Raw genomic sequence first — 25234 nt, forward strand, 5'->3', positions numbered from 1 at the left:
CGTGAGGATGAAATCAAACCTGATCGTACTAATTATTTCGAGGGGCTCAGACGCTATCCTATACGGACACGCCCTGGCCTAACGCCCTCGGACGTCCCGAGTGAGAACTAGCTTGTTCGCCCAGTGGACTGAAATTAAGTCAAATCTCTATCGCATGCTTGCCGACCAGGGCCTTGACCTTGCGGGCAACCAGCTCAAGTAAGTCGAAGTCATGTTGGACCTTACGAATTATACTAACAGGAACCCTGGTTGACAAAACGAGGAGTGAGATGAACTCGGAACCGGCGCCCAGCACAGGTGCAACGCCGAATGATCCCAAGCCTGTCCTTGCCGGGATATCGTTGCTTTGCCAGCATCGCCTGCTTGTGTAATGCGCGCCTCGGACTCAAGACGTTCTTCCTCCTCCTTAACACGTAGGCGGTCCTCCTACTCTTTTTCTCCTTCAAGTTCTCCCTCTCCTTATCTTTGCGCGCGCACTCCTTTTCTTGCTCCTCCTTGCGTGCCCGTTCGTGCTCCGCCGTCCTCTTGTATACAGCCTCTTGCTCTCGCTTGGCTTCTATGCTATTGTTCGCCAAGTGGGTGATTTGGTCTGAATTGGATTCGAAATTTTCCATTGCCAGCGTGTGGTGAGCAGCGCCTCGACCTCGCGGTCGACTTGTTCAGGTGAAACAATGCCAATTTGACCCTTGTATCGAGTCGTGCTTGTGGGAACCCAAATGTTAACAGACACGTCGAGAAGCTGGAGATTGGCGCTCAAACTGCCGGACGATTCAAAGGGTAGAACCATGTCCACCTTGCTGCCCATGGGATGGTACAACGAACCGCCCATGGCTGAATCAATACAGCTCCTTCAAGCAATGAGACCTGCACTAAAACTTGCTGCAGTGCTGGACGATCAGGAAGAAGTTTACATGCTGATGCTGACTAATAATCTGAGATGCACAGCCTCACCAGGGCCCAAAATGCAAAACTCGAGCATTCAATTTTCAATACTCGGTACTCAATATCAATGCTCGACGCTGGTCAAGTATACCAACTTTATACGACCCATTGCTGCAAAAGCCAGAAAGTGAAGTGGCGTCTGTCACATACTTTGTGTCTCTTGCATGCCGTGGGCCGTCTTGTACTACATACCATACTCATGTGTCCTCTAGACCCCTTGACAACGTGCCTTTCAGCAACAAGCCAGAGGGTGTTCACATAATGTCAAGGACATCTTGTGCATCATAAAAGAATACCTGAGCAGCGCTTGGTGTATGTATTCTGGGCGGTCGGGTGCGTCTGTTTCTCCAGTTGTTCCGTCTACAACACTCTTTCCCAGTCGATATTTGAAGCTTGGTTCTTTTCATATTTACTTTTCAAGCGATCCAGGCTTTCAGAATAGCCCACCCACTACAATGCATCATATTCCGTGCGAAATAGCTCCAGACACCTTCACTTCTTGGTGGCGTGAAGATCGTGGCAGGACGCCCTTATAGAGTGTTTTCTTCTCTCCCCTCACCCACGCGTTAGACCTTCAGTTGTCGATATTCGAGAGAGAAAAAAAGACACCTCTGGCATCCCTCCTTTCATCAGATTGTGGTGCGTTTCCTTTTGCATCTATGGAGTTGTGCATTCTAACGCCGAGATTCACAGGACTGATAAACTATTCAAGTCAGCTGCGTTCACGGATGTCCAACTTTCTTTGGTTAGCTCCTCCTGGAGTGCTGCTACGGTGCCTCGACTGCAATGAAGCACATATATCCGGCGCTCGAGCGCAACACCGGTCAAATCTCTCGCTGTCTCAATTCAGACCATCCAACCACTGCTGCACAACATGACATGCTACTAGCATTATCTCCCGAAGTTGCTACGGTGATGCATGTACTAGGTCCTGGGGCGGAAATCGACATGCCACGATGCCTGCGCCCTTTCCTAGGCCGCCTTTCAACCCGCCTCCATTCTACTCGCTCCCAAATGAGACGCAACGCAGAAGACTAAAGCCTCGTCTGCGCTCCTTGTTTCGTGTGCATCTGCAGAGTCGGGCTTCAGGGCTATGGATTCAGCCATGGTATCTATGGAGGTCTGTAGCTTGTACAGTATTGCTTCATACCCGCCCTGCAATGTAGCTAACATCAATGGCTAGCTAAAGCCTTTGCCTTTGTATGTGATATCGATCAACGATACTGCAAAGAGGACGAACGCAAAAGTATCGCAATATACATATCTCACTTCGCGGAATACCAAGAAAGCACAGAATACAATCAACAGGCAAACGAAAACAGGAATGCGATGAGAATGTAAGAAGAAAAATGTATCCAAAACGTTAGACGCGAGTGGGGCGGATCAAGCCACGAGAGAGACTAGTTTGTCGCTATCCTCGAGCTTCGAAGCTATCCGACGCAGTCTCTCAGGCTCATTCCGGAACCCAGCACCCCTGAGCATGATAGCCATATAATCAAACGCCTTGGGAGCATCAATGGCAATGTCGTCCAAACATTCTACCATGGGCATGAATCCCTTCTCAAATACCTCAAGCGTACACTGTCCGTTGCTCATAGCCTGCGCGAAGAAATCGCCCACCAACCTTGCATCTGTCTCTTTGCTCTCGAGCGCGGACGCAACCAGCTTGTCCACGAGCCGGAAGCGGTGCTTGTCAGAAAGATTGAGGAAGTAGTCATCTGCCTCTTGGAGATTGCGAACCGCGAAGAACTCCTTCACGTCTTCATCAATCTTCTTGACGGTTGCTTTTGATATGGTGGTGGGTGCGTTTTCAGGCTCTTCTTCCGAAAGAGTTGTGGCGTTCTCTTCAGCAGCAAGAACAGACCGTGGAAGAAGCTGGAGCTTCCTGCGCTGTACAGCGGGCTCAGGAACTCCAGCATGGCCAAAATCAACGCCCGGCTTAAGTCTCGACGAACGATTGAGTTTTGTGGACGCCTCAGCGGCGAGTTCAGGTGTCTGACTGAGCATATGGAATATGCTCGAGCTCGAATCCGTCCGGGAAAGTGTCTCCCGCTTGCTGTCCTTCTTGCCAGCCGCAAAGACGCCACTTGGACCCATTGCCATTGCCATGGCTTGACCTTTGGTGATTTTGCCGAACTGCAACAGATCACCAGCCTTTGGAGGCGCCCGCGGAACAGAGCTGCCACCTGCAACAGCCAAGCCGTCAGGGCCGTGTTCCCGGTTCCGGTTGTCGCCGCGTCGAAAACCGTCACGAAGCACGCCAATCTGACGTCGGTTGAAAGACTCCTTCTCTGCGGCTGCTTTCTCCTTGGCGGCCTGTAACGCCAATGTCAATATATTAATTTTCAACGACGCCAATCTAAAAATATTATCTTACCAGCACGTGAACGGCTGCAATCCTCATAGGCGCAGCATTGCGACTCATCCATGCACGGTCACGCAACTCGATGACATCCTAAAATCACGATGATGAGCACAACCGACAAAGGTACCCAGAAAATGTCACCTGAAGCATGAACTGCATACGAGTGCTGACATTATGGCTCTTTCCGAGCTCCCTCATGCGCGTGAAGTAAACATCCATGCGTGCCCGGGCTTTCGGCGTGTCAAGCAACTGGCCAATCGTCCTCAACAGCTGACACAAGCTCTCAATCTTCTCTTCCTCGCGGTTCTCGATATCGCCCAGCAGCCTCTTCACATACGCGTGCATAATACGCTCTGTGAGCATCTGCAGCTTGAACAGCTCGCCGATGAACCTGATGAGAACAAGACCCTGGCGCCGCGCCTTCTCTGCAGCGTAGTACTCATCGAAAAAGAGTTCAGCTTCTTTCGTGCCAATCTTCTTGTGAGCAGCCTTGGTTGCGTAATGGTCGGAAATCTTCGCTGCAGCGGTTGCAGCAGTAGCTTCCTTGCAAGGGAACCACCCGCGCTCAAAGTCTTCTTGACACCGGCTGAGGAGATGCTTCCGGAACAGCTGTCCGCCAGCAATAGGCTTGCCCCCTGTGTTCTTGATCCCCTCAGCCTGCACCTCAGGACTGATCTGCTCCATCATCTTCCGACACAACAACGCATAGTACATCCCGCTCCAAGTCTCGTCAGTCGCCTTCAAGTTCTCGAACACCAGTCGGGTGACTTGGATGAGGGTCCGCCCATCCTTCTCATTCACGCTCTTGTTGGCCCAGTGGATGATCTGGTCTGAAATCGTCTCGAACTTCTCCATCGTAAGCTTGTTGAGCAGCGCCTTGACCTTACGGTCCACCAGCTCAGGTGAATCAACACCAGGTTGAGCCTTGCGGGTCGTACTCGTAGGGACCCAACGGTTGGCAGACAATTCCAGAGGTGTAACGGGCTCAAAACCAGCGCCAAAGCCAGAACCATGTTCTTCCTGGGACATCGGTGCCTTGTTGGTACCATCACGCCTCTCACCGCGTTTAGTGCGTATGCGCTTGGTGCCACGTATGGGATGCCCAGGTCCACTTGTGCTGAGCGTGCACGCCACCGTGGAACGGAATTGGGAAGAGGCACTGCTAGTTGAAGCAGAACAGGAATTGGACATGGAAAACCGCTCTTCGCTGGTAAGTTTGCTTCCTGGAGACTGGAAATTGCCCATCTGGAAACCGCTTGGAATGGAGGGTTTCTGGAAGCCACCGATACCCAGACCTACAGAAGCCTGGCGGTTGGTAGAAATGGGCATCGCACCAGAGGCGTTGCGATGACATCCAGGGCCACCGAGGGCCATGGGAAACGAAGATCGATCGACGGGTTCAATGCCAAGGACATCGAGAGCAGGAAGGGTAGGCGGCTTCTCCTTGCAAATGTGCATGAACTGCATAAGGAAGTCACGATCGTATCTACATGAAGCAATAAATGAGACATTCAAAGTATAGAGGTAAGACACAGACCTGAATCGGCCATCCCTGACGTTCACATTGAGTTCAACCCTCGGGCCCTTGATGCCTTCGGGGTACGTAATCTCGCTGAGATTCCCGATAACACGTGCGGTGAGGAGTGCAGAAGGGGGAGGGGCGGAAACATCTCTCTTCGCTGAGATAAGGTCGAGAGGGCCAGAACGCCTTCGTGGAATCTCAGTGGGAGAGGGCATCGAGGCGCACAATTCAGTAGTGGCACAGCTAGTCGAGGCAGAACAGGCGTTGCGATGACGTCCAGAGCCACCACGAGGGGGAAACGAAACTTGATCGATAGGTTCAATGCCAAGAACATCGAGAGCAGGAAGGGTAGGCGGCTTCTCCTTGCAAATGTGCATGAACTGCATTAGGAAATCACGGTCGTATCTACACGAAGCAATGAATAAGACATTCGAAGTGAAAGAGGTGAAACACACCTGAATCGGCCATCCTTGGCGTTCGCATTGAGCTCAACCCTCGGGCCCTTGATGCCTTCGGGGTACGCAATCTCGCTGAGATTCTCGATGACACGTGCGGTGAGGAGTGCAGAAGGGGGAGGGGCAGGAACATCTCTCTTCGCTGGAGCAAGGTTGGGAGGACCAGGATGTCTTAGTGGAATCTCAGTGGGAGGGGGCATCAAGGTGCGCAATTCAGCAGAGGCATGGCTAGTTGAGGCAGAACGGACGTTGAATGCCATGGCAAAACGCTCTGCGCAGGCAAGTTTGCCTCCTGGGGACTGGAAATTTCTCATCTGGAAATTGCCTGGAACGGAGGGTTTTTGATAATCGACGTCAAGTTGACCACCTGTGAGGACCCGAATCTTGGAAGACATGTCGAGGAGCTGGAAATTGGCGCCCAATCTGCCAGACGATGCAAGGATATAACCCTATTCACCTCGTTGCACATGGGATCGTCCGACAGACCGCACATGGCTGGATCAATACAGCTCCTTGCAATGAGGCTTGCTTTAATACTTGCTGGACAAGAAGAAGCACGCAGGTGATGTAAGCATTGGTGGCTAGTTGCAGCGACAGCAACAAATTGAAAAGAGAATCAATGTAAAAGTACCACGATATATATATTTCAGTTTGCAGAACACCAAGAAAGTGCGGAATATGATCAAAAAGCGAACGAAAACAGACAGCGCAAAAGAAAAGTAGATCGAAAATGTCAGTTGGAGTGAGGCAGATCAAGCCACGAGAGAGACTAGCTTGTCGCTATCCTCGACCTTCGAAGCGACTCGGTAGAGTCTCTCAGGCTCATCCTGGAACCCAGCACCCCTGAGCATGATAGCCATATTATCAAACGCCTTGGGAGCGTCGATAGCAATGTCGTCCAAAAATTCTGCCATGGGCATGAATCCCTTCTCAAATACCTCGAGCGTACACTGTCCGTTGTTCATCGCCTGCGCGAAGAAATCGCCCACCAACCTTGCATCTGTCTCTTTGCTCTCGAGCGCGGACGCAACCAGCTTGTCCACAAGGCGGAAGTGGTGCTCGTTAGGAAGATTGGGGAAATAGTCATCCGCTTCTTGGAGATTGCGAACCGTGAAGAACTCCATCACGTCTTCATCAATCTTCTTGACGGTTGCTTTTGATATGGTGGTGGGTGTGTTTTCAGATTCTTCTTCCGACGCCCGCTTAAGTCCCGACGAACGACTGGGTTTCGTGGGCGCCTCAGCGGCGAGTTCAGGTTTCTGACTGAGCATATGGAACATGTTCGAGCTCAAATTCGTCCGGGAAAGTGTCTCCCGCTTGCTGTCCTTTTTGCCCACGAGCGCACTACTTGGACTCATGACCATGGGCGCGCCCATGCTGATCTTGCCAAACTGTGACAGATCATCAGCCTTGGGAGGCGTCCATGGAATAGAGTCACCTTGAGCAGCACAGCCATCAGGGCCGTGCTCTTGATTGTGCTCGCTCCCGCCTCGAGGACCACCGCGAGACATGCGTATCTGACGGTTGTCCACGAGCCGGAAGCAGAGTTCATGTGGAAGATTGCTGAAGTATACGTCTACTTCCTCGAGATTGCGAACCGCGAAGAACTCCCTCACGTATCTATCAACTTGCTTCTTGATGTCTGCTTCTGACATGGTGATGGGTATACCCTGGCGTTCATCTTCCAAAGGAGTTACCATGCTCTCGTCAGCAGCACTGGACGGGTTTGGGAAGAAGCTGGAGCTCCGCGTGCTGTACAGTAGGCTCAGGAACACCATCACGATCAAGATCAATGCTTGGTTTCCGACTCGACGAACAGCTGGGCTTTATGGGCGTCTCGACGGCGAGTTCAAGGTTCTGGTTGAGCATGGGGAACATATTTGAGCTCGAATTTGTCTGTGAAAGTGCCTCCCGCTCGCCGTCCTTGCCAGCCCCAAAGATGCCGCTTGGACCCATCACCAATGTCCTGGATGGACCTATTGGTGATGTTGCTGAACGATGACAAATCACCAACCTTGGGAGGCGCCTGTGGAACACAGTCACCTGCAACAGCCCAGCCATCAGGACCATTCTCTTGGCCGCAGTCGCTGCCCCTTCGAGATCCACCACGAGACATACTTATCTGACGGTTAAGACACTCCTCTGCAGCAGCTCTCTCCTTGGCGGCCTGTAACACGAGTGTCAATGTTTAAATAATTTTCAACGACACCAATCTATCTTACTAGCACATGAACGGCAGCAATCGTCAGAGGCTCAGCATCGCGGCTCATCCATAGACGGTCGCGCGACTCGATGACATCCTAAAATCACGATGATGAGCACAATCGACAAAGATCCCCCAAAATGCCACACACCTGAAGCATGAACTGCATACGAGTGCTGATATTATGACTCTTGCACAGCTCCCTCATACGCGTGAAGTAAACGTCCATATGCGCGCTTGCTTTTGACGTGTCAAGCGACTGGCCAACCGTCTTCAACAGCTGACACAAGCTCTCAATCTTCTCTTCCTCGGGGTTCTCGATGTTGCCCAGCAGCAACTCCTTCACGCACTCGTGCATGATACGTTCTGTGAGCATCCGAACTTTGAACAGCTCGCCAATAAACGTCATGAGATTAAGACCTTGACGCTTCGCCTTCTGCGCAGCGTGGTACTCGTTGAAATTGAACCCAGCATCCAATGTGCCTCCTTCATCTCGTGAACAGCCTCGGTTACTTGATTGTCAGATGCCTTCGCTGTGACGGATGCAGCAGCAGTATCCTTAGCAAACCACCCACGCTCGAAGTCTTCCTGACACCGGTTGAGGAGATACTTCCGGAAGAGATGGCCACCTCTGACAGGCTTGCCCTCCGTATTCTTGATCCTCTCATCCTGCACCTCAGGACTGATCTGCTCCATCATCTTCCGACATAAACGCGCATACATCTCACTCCAAACAGCTTCATCAATTGCTTTCTCGAACACCAACCGGATGACTTGGATAAGCGTCCGCCCGTCCTTCTCATTCACGCTCTTGTTGGCCCAGTGGATGATCTGGTCTGAAATCGTCTCAAATTTCTTCATCGTGAGCTTGTTGAGCAACGCCTTGACCTTACGGTCGACCAGCTCAGGTAAATCAATACCAGATTGAACCTTGCAGGTCGTACTCGTAGGCACCCAACGATTGACAGATAATTTGAGAGGTACAACGAATTCGGAGCCAGCGCCCAGGGTAGGTGCACCGCCAAAGCCAAAACTTTGTCCTCCATGAGACATCGATGCCTTGTTAGCACTGCCGCATGCCTTGGCACGTCTACTATGCGTTCTGCCAGTGCCATGCATGAGATGGCTAGGGCGGCCCTGGCTGGGCGTGTGCGCCATCGGGGCGCGCAATTCAGTAGTAGCACAGCTAGTTGAGGCAGAACGGGCGTTGGATGGCATGGCAAAACGCTCTTCGTGAGTAAGCTTGCTTCCTGGGAAGATGCCTATCTGGAAACTGTTTGGAATGGAAGGTTTCTGGTGATCAGCGTGAGGTTGACGCTTGCGCCAGGTCGTACTTGTGGGGACCAGAATGCTGGCAGACTTGTCGAGGAGCTGGAGATTGGTGCCCAATCTGCAAGGGTAGAACCCTATTATACACATGTAATGGTCCAACGGGCCGCACATGACTACGGTCAACACAGCTTCCTGCAATGAGGCTTGCATTAAAAGATGTCACATGCTGATGAGTCTGTCGGAATCTGAAATGCATTGCTGGTACCTGATGTACTGCTAGCTGTATCCTATGCCGCTGTATGTAGTGAACGATGACAAAAAAAGAGGACAAGCGCAAAAGTGCCGTGCGATGTACATATATTAGTTTGCTGAACACCAAGAACGTGTGCAATACGATCAGAAAACGAACGAAAACGAAAATGCGATAAGAATGCAGGTGAAAAGAAAAATGGATCGAAAATGTCGGATGCGAGTAGGACAGATCATGCAACGAGAGAGACTAGCTTGTCGCTATTCTCGAGCTTCGAAGTGATCCGTTGGAGTCTCTCGGGCTCATTCTCGAATCCAGCGCCCTTGAGCATGATAGCCATGTAGTCAAACGCCTTGGGAGCATCGATAGCAATATCGTCCAAAAACTCCGCCATGGGCATGAACCCCTCCTCAATGACCTCAAGTGTACACTGTCCGTTACTCGTAGCCTGCGCGAAGAAATCACCGACCAACTTCGCATCCGCCTCCTTGCTCTCGAGCGCGGACGCAACCAGCTTGTCCACGAGCCGGAAGCGGTGCTCGTCAGGAAGGTTGGTGAAGTAGACCTCAGCCTCTTGAAGATTGCGAACAGCAAAGAACTCTTTCACATCTTCATCAATCTTTTTCTTCACGTCTGCTTCTGACATGGCGGTGGGTGTGCTTTCAGGTTCTTCTTCCGAAGGAGTTGTGGCGTTCTCTTCAGCAGCAAGAACGGACCGTGGAAGAAGCTGGAGCTTCCTGCGCTGTACAGCGGGCTCAGGAGCACCAACATGACCAAGATCAACGCTCGGTTTCCGACTCGATGAACGACTAGGCTTTGTGGACGCCTCGGCGGCAAGTTCAGGGTTCTGACTGAGCATGTGGAACATGTTCGAACTCGAATTCGTTCGGGAAAGTGTCTCCCGCTTGCTGTCCTTCTTGCCGGCTGCGAAGACGCCGCTTGGACCCATTACCATCGCCATAGCTGGGCCCTTGCTGATTTTGCCGAACTGCGACAGATCACCAGCCTTGGGAGGCGCCCGTGGAACAGAGTTGCCACCTGCAACAGCCCAGCCGTCAGGGCCGTGTTCTTGATTCCGGTTGTCGCCGCGTCGAGATCCACCGCGGGACATACTTATCTGACGGTTGAAGGACTCCTTCTCTGCAGCTGCTTTCTCCTTAGCAGCCTGTAACACAAGCGTCAATACAAATGTTTCCGGAGATGCCAGTCTATCTTACCAACTCGTGAACAGCAGCAATTGTCGTAGGTGCAGCAACAGCATTCCGGCTGATCCATTTTCGGTCACGCAACTCAATGACGTCCTGAGATCACGTTGATGAGCACGACCGACAAAGAGAAAACATTGCTACACACCTGAAGCATGAACTGCATACGAGAGCTGACGTTCAGGCTCTTGCCAAGCTCCTTCATGCGTGTGAAGTAAACATCCATATGCGCGCGGGCTTTCGGCGTGTCAAGCAACTGGCCAACCGTCTTCAACAGCTGACACAAACTCTCAATCTCTTCTTCCTCGGGATTCTCGACGTTGCCCAGCAGCTTCTTGACACACTCGTGCATGATACGCTCTGTGAGCATCTGCAGCTTGAACAGCTCGCCGATGAACTTGATCAGACCAAGACCCTGGCGCTTCGCTTTCTGTGCAGCATAGTACTCATCCGAATACAGCTCAGCTTCCTCGGTGCTCTTTTTGTCGTTAGCAGCCTTGGTTGCATGATCGTCGGAAGCCTTCGCCGCAGCGGCTGCAGCAGTAGCTTCCTTGGCGAACCATCCGCGCTCAAAGTCTTCTTGACACCGGTTAAGGAGATACTTGCGGAACAGCTGTCCGCCAGCAATAGGCTTGCCCTCTGTGTTCTTGATCCCATCATCCTGCACTTCAGGACTGATCTGCTCCATCATCTTCCGACACAACCGCGCGTACATCTCGCTCCAAGCGGCCTCATCAGTCGCCTTCTCGAACACCAGCCGGATGACTTGAATGAGCGTCCGCCCGTCCTTCTCATTCACGCTCTTGTTGGCCCAATGAATGATCTGATCCGAAATCGTCTCGAACTTCTCCATCGTAAGCTTGTTGAGCAGCGCCTTGACCTTACGGTCCACCAGCTCGGGTGAGTCAATATCAGGCTGAGCCTTGCGGGCCGTACTCGTAGGGACCCAACGGTTGGCAGACAATTCCAGAGGTGCAACGGGCTCGAAGCCAGCGCCCAGGATAGGTGCAACACCAAAGCCAGAACCATGCTCGTCCTGGGACATTGGTGTCTTATTGGCATCACCACGCCTCTCACCGCGTTTACTGCGTATGCGGTTGGGATGCCCTGGCCCACCTGTGCTAGGTGTGCGCACCATCGTGGAACGGAATGAGGAAGAAGCACTGCTGGTTGAAGCAGAACGGGTGTTGGACATGGCAAACCGCTCGTCACTGGTAAGTTTGCTTGCTGGAGACTGGAAATTGCCCATCTGGAAACCACTTGGAATAGAGGGTTTCTGGAAACCACCGATGCCCAGCCCTACAGAAGCCTGGCGATTGGCAGACACGGGCATCGCACCAGAGGCATTGCGATGACGTCCAGAGCCACCACGAGCCATGGGAAACGAAACTTGATCAACGGGTTCAATGCCAAGAACATCGAGAGCAGGAAGGGTAGGTGGCTTCTCCTTGCAAATGTGCATGAACTGCATTAGGAAATCACGGTCGTATCTACACAAAGCAATGAATAAGATATTCAAAGTGAAAGAGGTGAAACACACCTGAATCGGCCATCCTTGACATTCGCATTGAGCTCAACCCTCGGGCTCTTGATGCCTTCGGGGTATGCAACCTCGTTGAGATTCTCGATTACACGTGCGGTGAGGAGTGCAGAAGGGGGAGGGGCGGAAATATCTCTCTTCGCTGAAGCAAGGTCAAGAGGCCCAGGACGTCTTCGTGGAATCTCAGTGGGAGGGGGCATCGCAGACGTATCTATCCGAAGTGACTCCTTCAATTTCTTCCCGCTATCGCCGTTAAGCTGAGGCACAGGAGTTTCGTCATGCTCGGAGACTTCGCCATCCTCTGGCTCTTGAGACTCGCTGACGGGTGATGGAGTCTGAACGATATCTTCAGCTTCTTCAGCTTCAAGCTGAGCTTCCTCTGCCTCAAGAGCATCTTGCTGTTTCCGTTCCTCCTCTTCCAGTGCAATGCGTGCTTGCTCTGCCTCCTGCCGCTCTGCCTCAAGACGGTCTTCCTCCTCCTGGCGTAGGCGCTCCTTCTCCTCTTCCTCTGCTTGTCGTATCCGCTTCTTTTCTTCCTCTTCCATGCGTATCCGGTCCTCCTCAGCCTTCCTCTTGCGTGCTGCCTCTTCCTCCTCCAACCGCTTAGCCTCTTCCTCTGCTTCGCGCTTCTTCTTCTCTATAGCATCCTTCTTCGCACGCTCCTCCTCCTCCCTCTTCTCCTGCTCTTTACGTGCATTCTCCTCTCTTGCGCGCTTCGATTCCTCGCTCTCGATGCGTACCGAAACCGAAGGTTGCCGCCGATTGTTCACAACAGGCGATGCTGGTGGGATAGGAACAGTTGGTGGTTGGGGGCTGTGCTTCTTGAGAGCATCAAGCGTCACCTCCATGCCATCCTGGCTCTTGATGGTAACCTTGGATGTAGAGCGTCCGCCAGGAACAAAGTCGCGAGCGTTCGTGTTAAGGCGAGGTGCGTTGGCGGTGGAAGGTGTGGGCGGTGGAGATGACATGGAGGGAGGCGGTTGAGGTGTATGAGGAGGATGCGGGATAGCGTGTGCCATGGTGGGTGTGCCAGGTAGTTGGGGGGCTGCGGGGCGAGGTGACATGGGAAGAGGTCCAGGTTGATGGGGAGGGGGGACATGAGGGACATGTTGCGGGTGGGGCTGTTGATGCATATGTTGGGAGGGCATAGCATAATACCCCCAAGGAGGTTGTGGTTGATATGGGTCCATATACTTGGATTACGTTAACACAATTGATAAAGATATTTAGAAAAATGGAGTACTAACATAGTATCCGCCCCATGACATAGGCTGCATGGGTACCTGCGGCGCTATACCTCCAGGAGGTGCTTGATGTGGGTGCGGAGCCATTCGGGGACTGGCAGGGATAGGTGGGCCACCGGGACCCCCTGGGCCAGCTCCCTGTCGAGACTGGCCTTGCACGTTTGGCACAGCACGAGAGAATGCAGGGGAACGTGGGGTGCCAGAAGGCTGCTGCGGTGGGCGCATGTTATTTGGCACGAACTGCGAATATGAATGTGTGCCCAGTTGCGAGGGTTGCTGTGGCTGTTGTGACGAAGATGACGATGGCTGGTGATGTGGAGGTAAATTAGAGGGCCGAGTGGAAGGAGAGGATGTGTCAGAAGACGGCTGGGAAGACGATGACGAGGGATTCTGGAAGAGCTTTGTAATGTCTGCTCTAGACGGTTTAGGCGTAGATGCGGTTGATGTTGCGGCCGTTGAGGATAGCGCACTGGAGTTGGAGGGTGTTGATGATAGGGAAGGTCGTGGAGGCTGCTTCGACGACCCTGTGGCCGATGCGGAAGCTGAAGTTTTGCCATTTACATGGTTGGAAGACGTAGCAGGTACGGATCCGAAAGACTTTACGACTTCGGTTTTTACAGCGGGAATGGCAGCCGGTGATGAAGATAACGGGGCCGAGGCATCATCTATTGATCCAAACACAACGGATGCTAAGAGTAACAGTTAGAACTAGAAATTGTTTTGGAGTAATAATAAATCAAACCTGGTCGTACTACTGATCCCACATTATTTCGAGGGACTGAGACACCATCTTTTACGGACACGCCCTGGCCTAACGCACTTGGACGTCTCGAGTGAGAAATAGCTATTGGAGATGCAACATGAGTAGGAGCGGGAGACTGCGATCGCGGCGAAGGAGCTGCGGATGAATTGCTCTGCGGCGGGCCCTTTGCCCAAGCTGACTGCGAAGGGAGCGGCGTCGGAGTCTTTCCAGATGCAGTGGAAACTTTGCTCATTCTACAAACACCAAAAAAAAACACGCATAAGACGCGCAGAGGATAGTTTTAGTTCAGTCGTCAGCAACAACGAGCACAGAACGAATCGAACTCACGAATTTTCGATGTAACAGATATTTTAGCAAACAGTCGATGATTTGTCGCGCGTGGTGGTCGTCAAGTATGACCTGCCAGCAGGCGAAAACAAAAGATCAGTTGTATGAACCTTGGTTCTGTCTATGAAAAACGAAAGCCCGTCGCTGTCAGTTGCGATCTCGGCAGGTTAAAAGGATGTCTTCCTGCTATAGCCTGAGGCTGTAGGGATAGGACGGAGTACAACAAGTGCGTGGGACTCGAGCCAAAAAAATCACCCCCTACAATTGGACCCCAGAAACCTCATTTTATAAATGGTCCCCGTTCACCCAGTCGGCAATCCAACTTTTTATTGTTAGAACCGACGACGGAACCGTACTACACGTTCTTATAACACGAGTCAGCTTGACTGTCTTTAACGTCATTTACACGACGTCAAGAAGACGCGCATGCAATCCATGCCAGAGACACGCAGCTCGCTCAGCTAGTCGGCGATAAGAATTAGCCCTAACCGGCCAACAAACTTGTCAGTCACGAGCACTAGTTGAACTCGCTTCAAAGCCCCTTCTGGACCGTCATGTTGTTATGAGCGGCTCTAGGTGAGTCTAATATCGATTCTAGTGCACTCAGACCGTCCCTTATGGTTCTTGCCGCTCAGACGCAGACTCGTCATCGCCAGCACAAGACATTCGTATTTCATCCGCGTGTACAGTATCACCGTAACGAGATTCGATCCTGTGTCAATTATTATATCTATTTATTTCTTATCAGGCTGGGTTTACTCCGGGCAAACGTTTATCGCGCTGAGCTCAGTCTATTTGTATTTCATCTCACCTAACTCATCGAGGGAGATACGAACGGTCTTTATACCAGCCTACTCGCCGTTTCAGCCGATTGTTTCAGATGTCGAGACTCTTGGGAGCCTGCACACACTAGTTCCTCAGCTGTGCATGACAAACCCTTCAACAACCAGCTGATGAGCATCTTACAAGGCCTTTCACTCTCCAGCAGAGGATAGGCAGGTGTTTGTCACAGTTTGCGCAGTTTACTGCACCGCTTCACACTATGTAGATGACAAGTTAAGTTCTTCATTGCATAACGTGAGTGAAACATAGATGCCACTCCCTTCTGGTCAAGGCGCACGTACACATGCGTGTTTCGTCGTGGTTGGCTACAATTCCCTCATTCGTGACGACTGCCAGTGGTGATGAATGTGAGATTCACCAATCGGCCAATGCGGGTTGCGACGCCTTGACGAGTCGATTTCTGTCTGATCCAGATAACAAAATGTCGATCTTATCATCGAGGTCTGTCTCAGTTTCACGCAAAGATGCTCACCTTATTTTTGGCCACGTTCACCATGCTGATGATTGTATACAAAGTTGGACTACATAGGAGATCAATTATGCTGTAAGCTTTTCCGTTGCAACTTCCACCCACGTAATACGTGTTTCTCAGATTGAGATTAGAGAACACCTCGAAGCACATCGCCGTGTAATACTAGCTTGCCAAGGTCAAGTACAGTAAGCACCGGGCTGGGCTTGAACAGGAGCATATGGAGCTCTGGAAGACGCAGAGCGGGTAATATCGATATCCTTGGTGAATGTATTTACCGTGATTTTTTTTTCGCAAAGCAACTCCTCCCCCTGCGTCAAAAGTGCTTATGACAAGTGTCTCTGTCATGCCCTAGAACAGGAACGACTTATTCTAAGCCCTAAATTGAATCGATTAGACCTCATTGACTTCGCACCAGAAATCTGAGTGGAATAGTCACACAGTGGTCAGATCCCTATTATGCACGCCAATAATTGTACGAACATTATTATACAAAGGTCGTCTGTCGTGAATCGGTTGAATGACGTCCCAAGTCTCGTGTATACGCAGCCGATTATCCATTATTCGAACGGCATAGGGCCATTGATGTAGTAATTGGTGGTAGGCCCAATAGCAAATTGCGATGTGCCCGTCCAGAACAGCCGATGTGACAACTCACTTATCGTTTTTTTAAATGGATCACGACCCGCATACGAGAGACAGCAGGAAGACTGACATCTATCATGTTGCGAGAACAGGTGAGTGAACAATGGGAGAGGGAGCTAGAACACAAAGGTACAATCTCAGTTTCAACTAGAACTGAGATGTGCACATCTGATGGGCGCTTGGTTTTATAGGAAGGTAAGTAAGGAACGCAAAGGTGAAGTTTTCTGACATATGTATACTGCAGGGTGCAAGCCAATGTCATTTGGGCACAGCCTATTGGCCCGTCTGCCTCATGTGCTTGGACCTCTCTCTCTCACTCATACCTATCATGTCAGATCCTTCAGCTTCCTCACTCTCTTTCTCTTCGGATCCTTCAGACTTCAACATATCATGTGTAAAGACGGTTCTGTGGGAGCAAATTGTGACGTATGTGCATAGTAGAGACAGTATAATTAGACCTGGACAAGTGATAAAATATGTAACCAGGTATCAAAGCAGAGCTGAGTAGATACTAAGATAAAGAAAACAATGAAACATGCCTGGTATAATAGCATTATTATGAGGTAGCAGGCTGAACAGTAAAAAAGCATCAGATGTACCAGAGTGCAATCCAAATAACCATGGTCTTCTTGCACAGGTTGTTGTGTGTCACCATCTGTACCTGAGGTCAAGGCTATAGTTGTAGCGTCAAGTTTGGCTGCACAGCCTGCACTGCAGGCTGAGCTGATGACTGGCCAGTCTCAGCTTTATGCTTCACAGGGGGATACATAACGTAGACCCTCTGGAATTCAGTTGGTTATAAATATAGCAGAACAGGCAATGATGATAAGGGATGAAAATGTTCCAGAAGCAGAGAACTGAGGATGAGTTAGGACACTCAGAAGTATGGGAGGGGCAAGAATGTTTATCAATCATACTGTTCCCCTTACAAAGTACAAGGCTTACTTGAAAAGTCCCTATAGTTATCACTATCCAGTCCTGCCAAAGGATTTATAGTGCTGGCCTGTGAAAATTCTGTGAGCAAAATGGAAGTCAACCCAATGCAAGAGTACCAGTACTGACATCAAGGCAAAGCAAGGCAACATCTGGGTCAAGTTTCCATCTGTGTGTTGTGTTTTGCCACCTTAAAGTGTGGTTATGAAAGCATGTACTGGAAACCCAAGAACTGTGTATTGAACCATCCATAAGGCAAGATTCCTGCCACATCCATCACATATGAGGTATCTCCAACCTCGAGAGAACAAGACACAGTCAATGCTCTGTGATCTTCCTGGCTGACCAGGTGGTTAATAGGACTCTTGTGCAAGAAGAGGAAACTCAGAAAAGTGTCCTCATGACCTCAAATTGATGCTCTGGTATTGGCTTTTGGGGTTGTGCTGGTGAAGCTTCCTCAATGATTGATGTTGCAGGGGGTTCAGAATCAGTAGACATAGTTTGTTATGGTTAGACGTCTGTATGCTTTTCTGGCTGTTCATGATCAAAAATGACAGAGAAGAATTGGCCAGTACTGACTAGCACTGGTCGTTCTGATGGTTCCTTGCTGGTATGTAGCCTGTAACAAGCCAGTGACGATGGCAAGTCCAGGCAGGGTCTTGTTGGCAGCCCCCCTTTAAAATGTTCACTACATTGTGATATGTTCATGATTTTCAGGATGATCATCAACATATCATGATGTACATGGCTACAATTTCAAGGACTCATGCATTCACTGATGATTCACATGAATTTTGACATATTAGTGATGAGTGTGCTATACACATTAACAGACAGACCTTTAGCTGTTAATATAAGCTTCTGCATTATAAAAGCTTAACCTGCTATCAGTGTTCTTCATTTCAATCTGTCCTCACCAAATGAATATTTAAATACTCGGTAGCATTGGCACTTTCAAGTTCGCTTGCACAAAGAAAACTCACTGGAGGCAAATAAAGGCAAATAATTTGTCCTTTCAACAAATCAGCCACCAAACCAGGACTTCAAAGCTTCAATATTTCAATACCTGAGTTACTGTAACAATGTAAGTCGATCAACTGATCCACCATCCTCACCACATCAGTAAATTCACACATTGCTTAATTTCCTTTTTCGCTCTTATTTTTCCCACCCAGGAGTGGAAAGTGTCTGACAAGAACCAGAATGCCTCCTTGTCACAAGGAGCAACAAGCTGCCAAGAAGATCCCTTCCTCTTGATTTGAGCTTTTTTGCACTTTTTTTCATTTGTCCTGCTGTTAAGGTCGCATGCTCAAGGGGGTCGGATCACAAGGGCTTGGCCTCAGCTTGTATGCTGTGCCCCTTTCCCGAGTATGTGCCCTTAATTTCCGGGGGTTAGAACAGTCGTCTGGAGTATCTGGGATTTGACTAGGGTGGATAACGGACATCTGGATCTGAAACATGAGAAAAATCTGATGGATGTCCAGATGTTACCTGGGCAAGTGGATAAGACTAATCTGGATGAAGTCCGGACTAGAGACTAACAGAGGATGGACTATCTTTAAGGTAGAGTCAGAAATGTAGTCTAGGATGCAATCCTAAGACTCAGAATATGACAAGAGACTTATCTCAAGTCCGGAGGACACAGGAATGAGCAGGAACTAAGATGATATTTGAACTGGAGTATTTCCGAGAGTTACAGGAGGTTTATATACTGTAGGTATCATATAGGAATCAGTCAGCAAACATAAAGGCTATGTATGAAGCATATGCAGAGTCTATTAGTAAGTAGGACAGATCACAAATAATGAACACTGGAAATGAAATGTATGTAATGGATCAATAATCAAAAGGGAAACATGGTTAACTGGAGTCTGGAGACAGGGGCAGTCTAAATGGGGTTGGGTGCTGATATAGGGTTTGGATTCTGGAAGGGAGATAAAGATAGATCAGATCATTTGAGATCCAGATCTCGGATCTGGATATCCAGAGAAGCAGATTTAGAGTTGAGAGTCCAGAATGGCATATGACACCTGCACTTTTTGTACTTTTTATTTATTTTAGAATGAGCTACATTACAATCCCCTTTGTCACACTTATTTTCAGCTTGTTCACACTATATACACTTGTTCACACTTATTATGAGGAAAAACAATTGCATTTCAAGTGGACAAGAGGATTAAGTAGTAGCCAGAAATAAAAAGTTAAACAAGGAGAAAAATAAGGACTAGCAAGTAGATCAATATGAAGCTAAAAATGAGTGCAACAAAGCAAATGGTATAATGACATTAGTAGTAGTGGAGGCAGCCTAGGGAATGTTCACCAGAACCTTTCTGGTGGTGCGATAACATAACTGTCCATTTTAACAAAACCTTTCTGGGGTAGTGCACATTTTTGTTCCAATGGCACCTTTGAAAGCAAACATGGGTAATTAGTTATTCAATATTAGTGGCCAGTGTTGAACCTTCACTAGGTCCATACATTGCATCAACACCACCCATATGATGCGCAGAAACTGGCCTACTCACCATGCCCTTCAGTTTCCATGCCTATCTCCAGGCTGTATGTGCTGGTTTTGAAACATCTCTGGCTGCACTCAACACATGCACATGTCCCATCCTGTTGCACCTGCTCAGGATCTTCCCCAACCACAACAGTTTCCATCTCCACCTCAGTTGCCTCCTCCTGATTTCTTGCTGCCCTGATCACCACCTGGTCCAATGGCTGACAATGAAAATCCAGAGTCAGAATTCACTGATGTGAGCAAGTGTTACTATTGTATGTGTCACTTGCTCCTCAATGGTAAGTACCTTTCAATCTGTGCTTTTCACATCGTGGATAACACAACTTGGCTAGATAGTTGTAAGAATACCTAGCCAATATATGTCTACTAGTCCTGCCTAGCTGCTACACTTGCAAGCAAGAATGTTTGACCTGAGGGATCTGCTGTCTAGTCAAGTTCAATAATCAGTACTATGCAAAGGGTCAAAAGTCTGAAGGTCAGAGATCAAGTCCAAAGGTATGGGACAAAGTCTGATGCATGGGAAATCAAGTCTGCAGGTGCAGAGATGTGGAGATGGTGGGAGAGTAAGGGAAAGGGAGGGAATGCATCAGGACTAGCTTGGAGATGCTAGGGAATGTCGGATGAATGAGTGACACTCATGTTGGGTCAAGGAGAGTGGGTAAACAGGTATATTGGCAAGGGTAACTCTAAGGACAGGTATGGGGTGACCAGTATTGGGGATTTCTCCCTCCTACTAAGTGGTGATTGTAATTCTGGTTGCCCAGCCCCATATAACTAGCTACATGAAAATCCAGAGTCCATAGGCAAAAGCAGTAGCAAAAACATGGGTCTGATAATATGTAGGTAAAAGTAGTTATGTAACAACTTGGCTTGGCCCAGCCCAGGTTCAGCTTTTACCAGCTACACCTATAGTTTGGCTATCCTCGTAAGCTGAACCACTTTGTCCAGCTTGGTTTGACTTGTTAGCTGTGTGAATCAGCTACAAGCCATGACTCCAGCAACATTGACTCGAGCTGGTTCAAGCTGGTTGCAGTCAGCTTCAGTCATGTGGAAGTTGAACTATCTTCTTTCTGTCACCTGTGTGTCATTGTCCATTCATTGTTCAATCCCTCGCTGCAATATTCAGTCCTGTTGTAAAGCATGAAGGCCCCAGATTGCATTGATGGTAGATTTAGGCTGGAAGATATTTTGGGGTCTGGTTCATATGGTATGTCCATATGATATTGATTCATATTCAGGTTTTCAACATACATTAATGTTACTAGCTGTTGTGTACTGTGCGCAGAACTTCCTCAACGATGACATCATTGCTATCAAACTCGAGCCAGTCACTAACAAACCATCTTCTGTTGTTAAGAACCATGTTGCTCAAGGGGGAGAGAGACTGACTCAGAGGGGCTTGGCCTCAGCTTGTACGCTGTGCCCCTTACCCGAGTATGTGCCCTTCATTTCATATGAGGTCTGATGATGGTCCAACAAAGTCCAGAGGACTTCCAGAGGCTGGCTACTCTGCTGGAGAGCGCTAGAGGACTTCCGGAGGAGCGCAGGAAACATCCGGAGGAGCGCGGGAGAGTTCCGGAGGAATACAGAAAGTGCTCAGGAGAGTTCCCACTACAAGGTAATACTTCTACAGGAAACAGGATGGAAGGATAGGAGGTCCGAAGGTCCGGAGGACAGGAGGACAGGAGGGCAGGAGGGCAGGATGACGGAGGACAGAAGGACAGGATGTCTGGAGGTACAAAGGACAGGATGTCCAAAGGTACAGAGGGCAGGATGTCTAAAGGTACAGAGGGCAGGATGTCCAAAGGACAGGAGGATAGGATGTCCAAGGGTTAGGAGGGCGGAACATCCAAAGGACAGGACATCTGGAGGTCCGGAAGGAATAGGGGCTACATCAGATGAAGTCTGATGTAGAAACAAGCAGGGGTAGACTACCCTAAGGTAGAGTCAGAGAGACAGGGATTGGACCTAAGTCTGGAAAGAGGGTAAGTGCTGGAAAGGTGGAGCTCCGGCCTAGGGGATCAATCCCTAGGCCTGATGGGTAGGACAGACTTGGGTGGACCAAAGTCCGAGAGAGGATTGGGCAAGTCTAAGTTGATATTCAAACTAAGGAACTACAGGAGTATCTACAGGGGTTATATACTGAACAATATCTGAGGGGATCAGTAAGCAAAGGAGCAAGGCTATGTACGAGCATGTGGAAACACATTAGTAAGTAAGTCAGAACATAAGTAAATGAACTTGGAGATGAGGACTCGTACAAGGATCAATAAGCAAGATGGAACAAGAGGTAACCGAAAGCCGGAAGGCAGAGAATGCCTAAATGGGGATAGGCGCAGGATATCAGACAGAGGGTGGGAATAGGTCCGGAGATCTGGGGATCTGGAAGACAAGGTGGATACAGGACCAGAATACAAGAAGGTGGATATAGTCCAGAATCCAAGATGAGGTGAAGTCTGGATGTCTTGCTGGATGGAGTGCACATAGGGTGGACAGGATAGGGTTGTACGGATCAGGCTAGCAGTGAGGATCCGATGGTCCAGAGCTCAGGGGTAAATCCAGAGCGTAGTCAATCCTGCTGAGGTGTGGAGCACAGCAGAAGGGGATCTTGGAATGAGCTGGATATGATGTGGGGTCCGGATGTAGGCTTGGAAGGCGTGGGAATATGATGGAACATGGGTCTGGATTGTGGGATATGACATCTGTGGAGCACAAGCATGAAATTCTCAAGCAACTTGAAGGTGGAGTTGGGATTCCCTGTGCCCTTTGGTTTGGCAGGGAGTCAACATATCACGCCTTGGCCCTCAACCTCCTCAGGCTGTCACTATACGATCTCTTCCTTGCATACAACCACAAATTTAGCCTTCCCACTGTTGTTAATTTAGGAGACCAGCTGGTACTGTGTATCAATTTGTTGTTCGCTACTGCAGATACTAATCTATTTTCCAGCTGTCGCATCTCAAGTACATTCACTCACATGACATTGTTCATGGGGATATCAAACCACATAATGTCTTAGTGGACCGTTCAAGACAACCTACCTATATCATTGATTTCAGTATTACGAAGAAGTACTGGAACAATGCAACCAAATCCCACATCCCATTTCACTGAGGTTGACATCTCACAGGCACCCCCACCTTTGCTTCAATCAACAATCACTTGGGATTGGAGCCAGTTCGTCATGATGATCTCAAATCACTTGCTTACATGCTGATATATTTCTTGCACAGCTCCCTTCCATGGTTAAATAGTGACCATGAGAGGCTGTCCAGCTCTGTGATACTCGAGTGCAAAGTCGATACCAGCATTGCTGATTTATGTGGTGGAATTCCTGCTGCATTTGCAAATATTCTTGTTTACTTGCACTCTCTCTCATTTTCAGAGGATCCCGATTATGACCATCTTTGTTCTTTCCTTCACAAACTTCACGCTGCAGGGCCCACACCAGCTATGCACACCCTGGATTTCAATTGTCACACTGCACCCTCCCCTCAACATTCTCAAGTCTCTGAATTGGTGCCCCTATGTCTGCTGAAGATGCCTCTTCATAAATCAACTCATGTGTAAGTAGTTTCATTTATCTTTACACATTGATTTATGAACTCATCATTTGCAAGGTTACATCCACACAATGGTACTGTAATGCCTGCACTTACTCCTGCCTCGTGTTGAATGAAGAAAAGAGTTCTATAGTTTACTTCTTATTCTTCTTTTTTCAGTACTACATCCACACAGTGCGCGTGTTTTTTTTGATATGATGTGAGAGTATACACTGGAATTTGAGGCAAAATAATGGCAGCTGTTATTTTCAGAAAATCCCATGTAATCCCCAAATAATCCTAATGTAGTGTGTTTGTCCTGTTTTCTGCAAATAACCATGCACTACGTATATGAGCTAGCTATGCCTAAGCTAGGCACCTGATCATGTACCATTAAGTCCACAGTGTGCTCGCAGTATGCTGTGGGCACTCATTGTCTTCTCTCACAATGATGGCAGACATGGCATACTGCTGTGCTGACTCGGAGTACTCAACAGAGTCAACACTCACTCAAATCACTCACTTGCACACATACTTCTGGGATGTCAAGGGGCCTAGTTTGGTGCGCCTGTACTCAATGCTCTCTAACTGAACAGGGTCAACTCCAACACCATCATTGAGGACACTCAACGAGATTGCTTGCTTGGAATTGGAAATGCCCATCATGTGAAAGAACGTGTGACAGATTGCATTCTGTGCAAAGGTAAGCGCATATATTGATTGATGCTGTGCATGAGCTCACATTAAACACATTGTCATGTATTGCTTTTGTTGCTTTATCAACAGACTTGACCGTTGGCAGTGCAGTTCCTGCAGACCGAAGACCATCTATCAGTGTGAGTAGTTCTTCTAGTGATGCACTCTGTGCATCAACAGTTTTTTCAAGCTCATATATTGCAGCATGGTGATCTTCAATAGTTGCTCACAGCATATGGTTTGCTTGGGTGAGTTCTTCGATCCATGGCTTGAATTCAATTGATTCTCTACTATGCAGCATTGTTTGATCAACCTTCTCAGTGAGGTGTGTGATAATGGCATCAAGATTTGCAAGTTTATCCATAAATGCAGCACTAGGAACTCTTGAGCTGGATAGTGATGTTGTAGCTGTGTGCTGTGAAGGTTTGGTGCTAGTTGAGAAGCCTGGGTGATGAGCAGGAGGTATGTCAGGAGTTCAAAACTGATTGATGGGTGCTGATGATTTGAGAGGTGGTGCTCCTAGTAGATGATGTGCAGTGGGTTTGAATGAGCTGTTTGTGCTTGGAGTCACTGAACGTGCTCGACTTGCAGTCACTGCATCAGGGGTAGGACCTTGCATGGTCAAAACAGGTTGAGAAGGGGCTGAGACTGGTGTACACAAAGCAGAAGCACTCCCATGCCCTTGGGGATGCATATATGCTGCATTTCATAGGGGACCACTGTCTTGAATAGGTGTGTGTTTGTGGCTGAGCCATTCAGTCAAGGCTGATGTGGAGTCCATATCCTGAAGGCTTGGATCAATGACTTCATTACTGTCATCTGCAGTTGCTTGCTCAATCTCGCTCATGGCCTCACTCAAACCCTGATCCATCTGCTCCAGCTGCATCCTGCAGGTCAACTCTTCAGATTCAGCAACACTCATTCCTAGGTCAAAGGGTTCTGCTGCTGCTGGGTTGTGATGATGCGATGGGAATAGATTGAGAAAGGCTGACAGCCTGCCCCCTCTGTCCCCTCCTGTAGGCCACTTGTTTTAAACTGGACGCATTCCCTGTGGTTTCTGATGCCCTCTTCTTTGCCAGTGGACCCAGTTTAGCAGTGCTCAAGGGCTTGAAGGGTGTACCAGTGGCGGATCTGTATTACTTAGCATACCAAAAATAAACTGTGTTGAATATTCAAGGAAAACCAAAGACTTTATTCAGGGAATATGTACTGTAAACTGGGACTAAACATGAGATAAGAGTCTGTTCAGGAAGGATTATTTTGCCCAACTTTGCCCAACTTGAAAACTAAAATCTGATTAAGTAAGCTTGCTGGTGTGCCGGATGACTGTGACAGATCAGTGACAGTCAGTAGGCTTATCATGCTAATATGCCCTCAACCTGGACATGAACGAGGTCTGACCATTTACACAGTGCCACCAGCCTGAGGATGCCACCCAAAGGGAAAGGAAAGGGCAAGAAGAAGGCAGCCACCAACAATCAAGACTCTGCCGGAGAG

The 25234-nt window shown here is 49.1% G+C and overlaps 6 protein-coding genes across 6 annotated transcripts; 1 reads left to right on the forward strand and 5 right to left on the reverse strand.

The window, feature by feature from the left end:
- Nucleotides 1–157: 157 nt before the first annotated feature.
- On the reverse strand, nucleotides 158–802 carry BJ212DRAFT_527809 (uncharacterized protein). The gene is made up of 2 exons (XM_041343410.1): nucleotides 794–802; nucleotides 158–739 (listed from the first exon to the last, which is right to left on the reverse strand). The coding sequence occupies exon 2, from the start codon at nucleotides 612–614 to the stop codon at nucleotides 234–236; it is 381 nt and encodes a 126-aa protein (XP_041198166.1). The 5' UTR covers nucleotides 615–739; nucleotides 794–802; the 3' UTR covers nucleotides 158–233.
- Nucleotides 803–2325: 1523 nt separating this feature from the next.
- BJ212DRAFT_1261230 (uncharacterized protein) lies at nucleotides 2326–3039 on the reverse strand (the record flags this gene model as incomplete). The annotated part of the gene is made up of 1 exon (XM_041330165.1): nucleotides 2326–3039. One exon carries the CDS (start codon nucleotides 3037–3039, stop codon nucleotides 2326–2328), a length of 714 nt encoding a protein of 237 aa, XP_041198167.1.
- An 89-nt stretch (nucleotides 3040–3128) lies between these two features.
- BJ212DRAFT_527911 (armadillo-type protein) lies at nucleotides 3129–5277 on the reverse strand. The gene is made up of 4 exons (XM_041343411.1): nucleotides 4845–5277; nucleotides 3469–4793; nucleotides 3320–3397; nucleotides 3129–3258 (listed from the first exon to the last, which is right to left on the reverse strand). The coding sequence occupies exons 1-3, from the start codon at nucleotides 5213–5215 to the stop codon at nucleotides 3378–3380; spliced, it is 1716 nt and encodes a 571-aa protein (XP_041198168.1). The 5' UTR covers nucleotides 5216–5277; the 3' UTR covers nucleotides 3129–3258; nucleotides 3320–3377.
- A 90-nt stretch (nucleotides 5278–5367) lies between these two features.
- On the forward strand, nucleotides 5368–6067 carry BJ212DRAFT_1320299 (uncharacterized protein). The gene has a single exon (XM_041334377.1). The coding sequence runs from the start codon at nucleotides 5372–5374 to the stop codon at nucleotides 5627–5629; it is 258 nt and encodes an 85-aa protein (XP_041198169.1). The 5' UTR covers nucleotides 5368–5371; the 3' UTR covers nucleotides 5630–6067.
- On the reverse strand, nucleotides 5995–8953 carry BJ212DRAFT_1320301 (uncharacterized protein). The gene is given in 6 exon segments (XM_041334378.1): nucleotides 5995–6987; nucleotides 7007–7250; nucleotides 7282–7451; nucleotides 7507–7584; nucleotides 7639–7938; nucleotides 7989–8953. The coding sequence occupies 6 exon segments, from the start codon at nucleotides 8928–8930 to the stop codon at nucleotides 6037–6039; spliced, it is 2685 nt and encodes an 894-aa protein (XP_041198170.1). The 5' UTR covers nucleotides 8931–8953; the 3' UTR covers nucleotides 5995–6036.
- On the reverse strand, nucleotides 8954–14304 carry BJ212DRAFT_1454620 (uncharacterized protein). The gene is made up of 7 exons (XM_041338858.1): nucleotides 14089–14304; nucleotides 13786–13994; nucleotides 13002–13687; nucleotides 11755–12947; nucleotides 10363–11704; nucleotides 10227–10310; nucleotides 8954–10174 (listed from the first exon to the last, which is right to left on the reverse strand). Exons 2-7 carry the CDS (start codon nucleotides 13991–13993, stop codon nucleotides 9242–9244), a joined length of 4446 nt encoding a protein of 1481 aa, XP_041198171.1. The 5' UTR covers nucleotide 13994; nucleotides 14089–14304; the 3' UTR covers nucleotides 8954–9241.
- Nucleotides 14305–25234: the final 10930 nt, after the last annotated feature.

This window comes from Suillus subaureus, assembly GCF_016647635.1.
Source record: "Suillus subaureus strain MN1 chromosome Unknown BJ212scaffold_3, whole genome shotgun sequence".
In the NCBI taxonomy this organism is placed as follows: Eukaryota; Fungi; Basidiomycota; class Agaricomycetes; order Boletales; family Suillaceae; genus Suillus; species Suillus subaureus.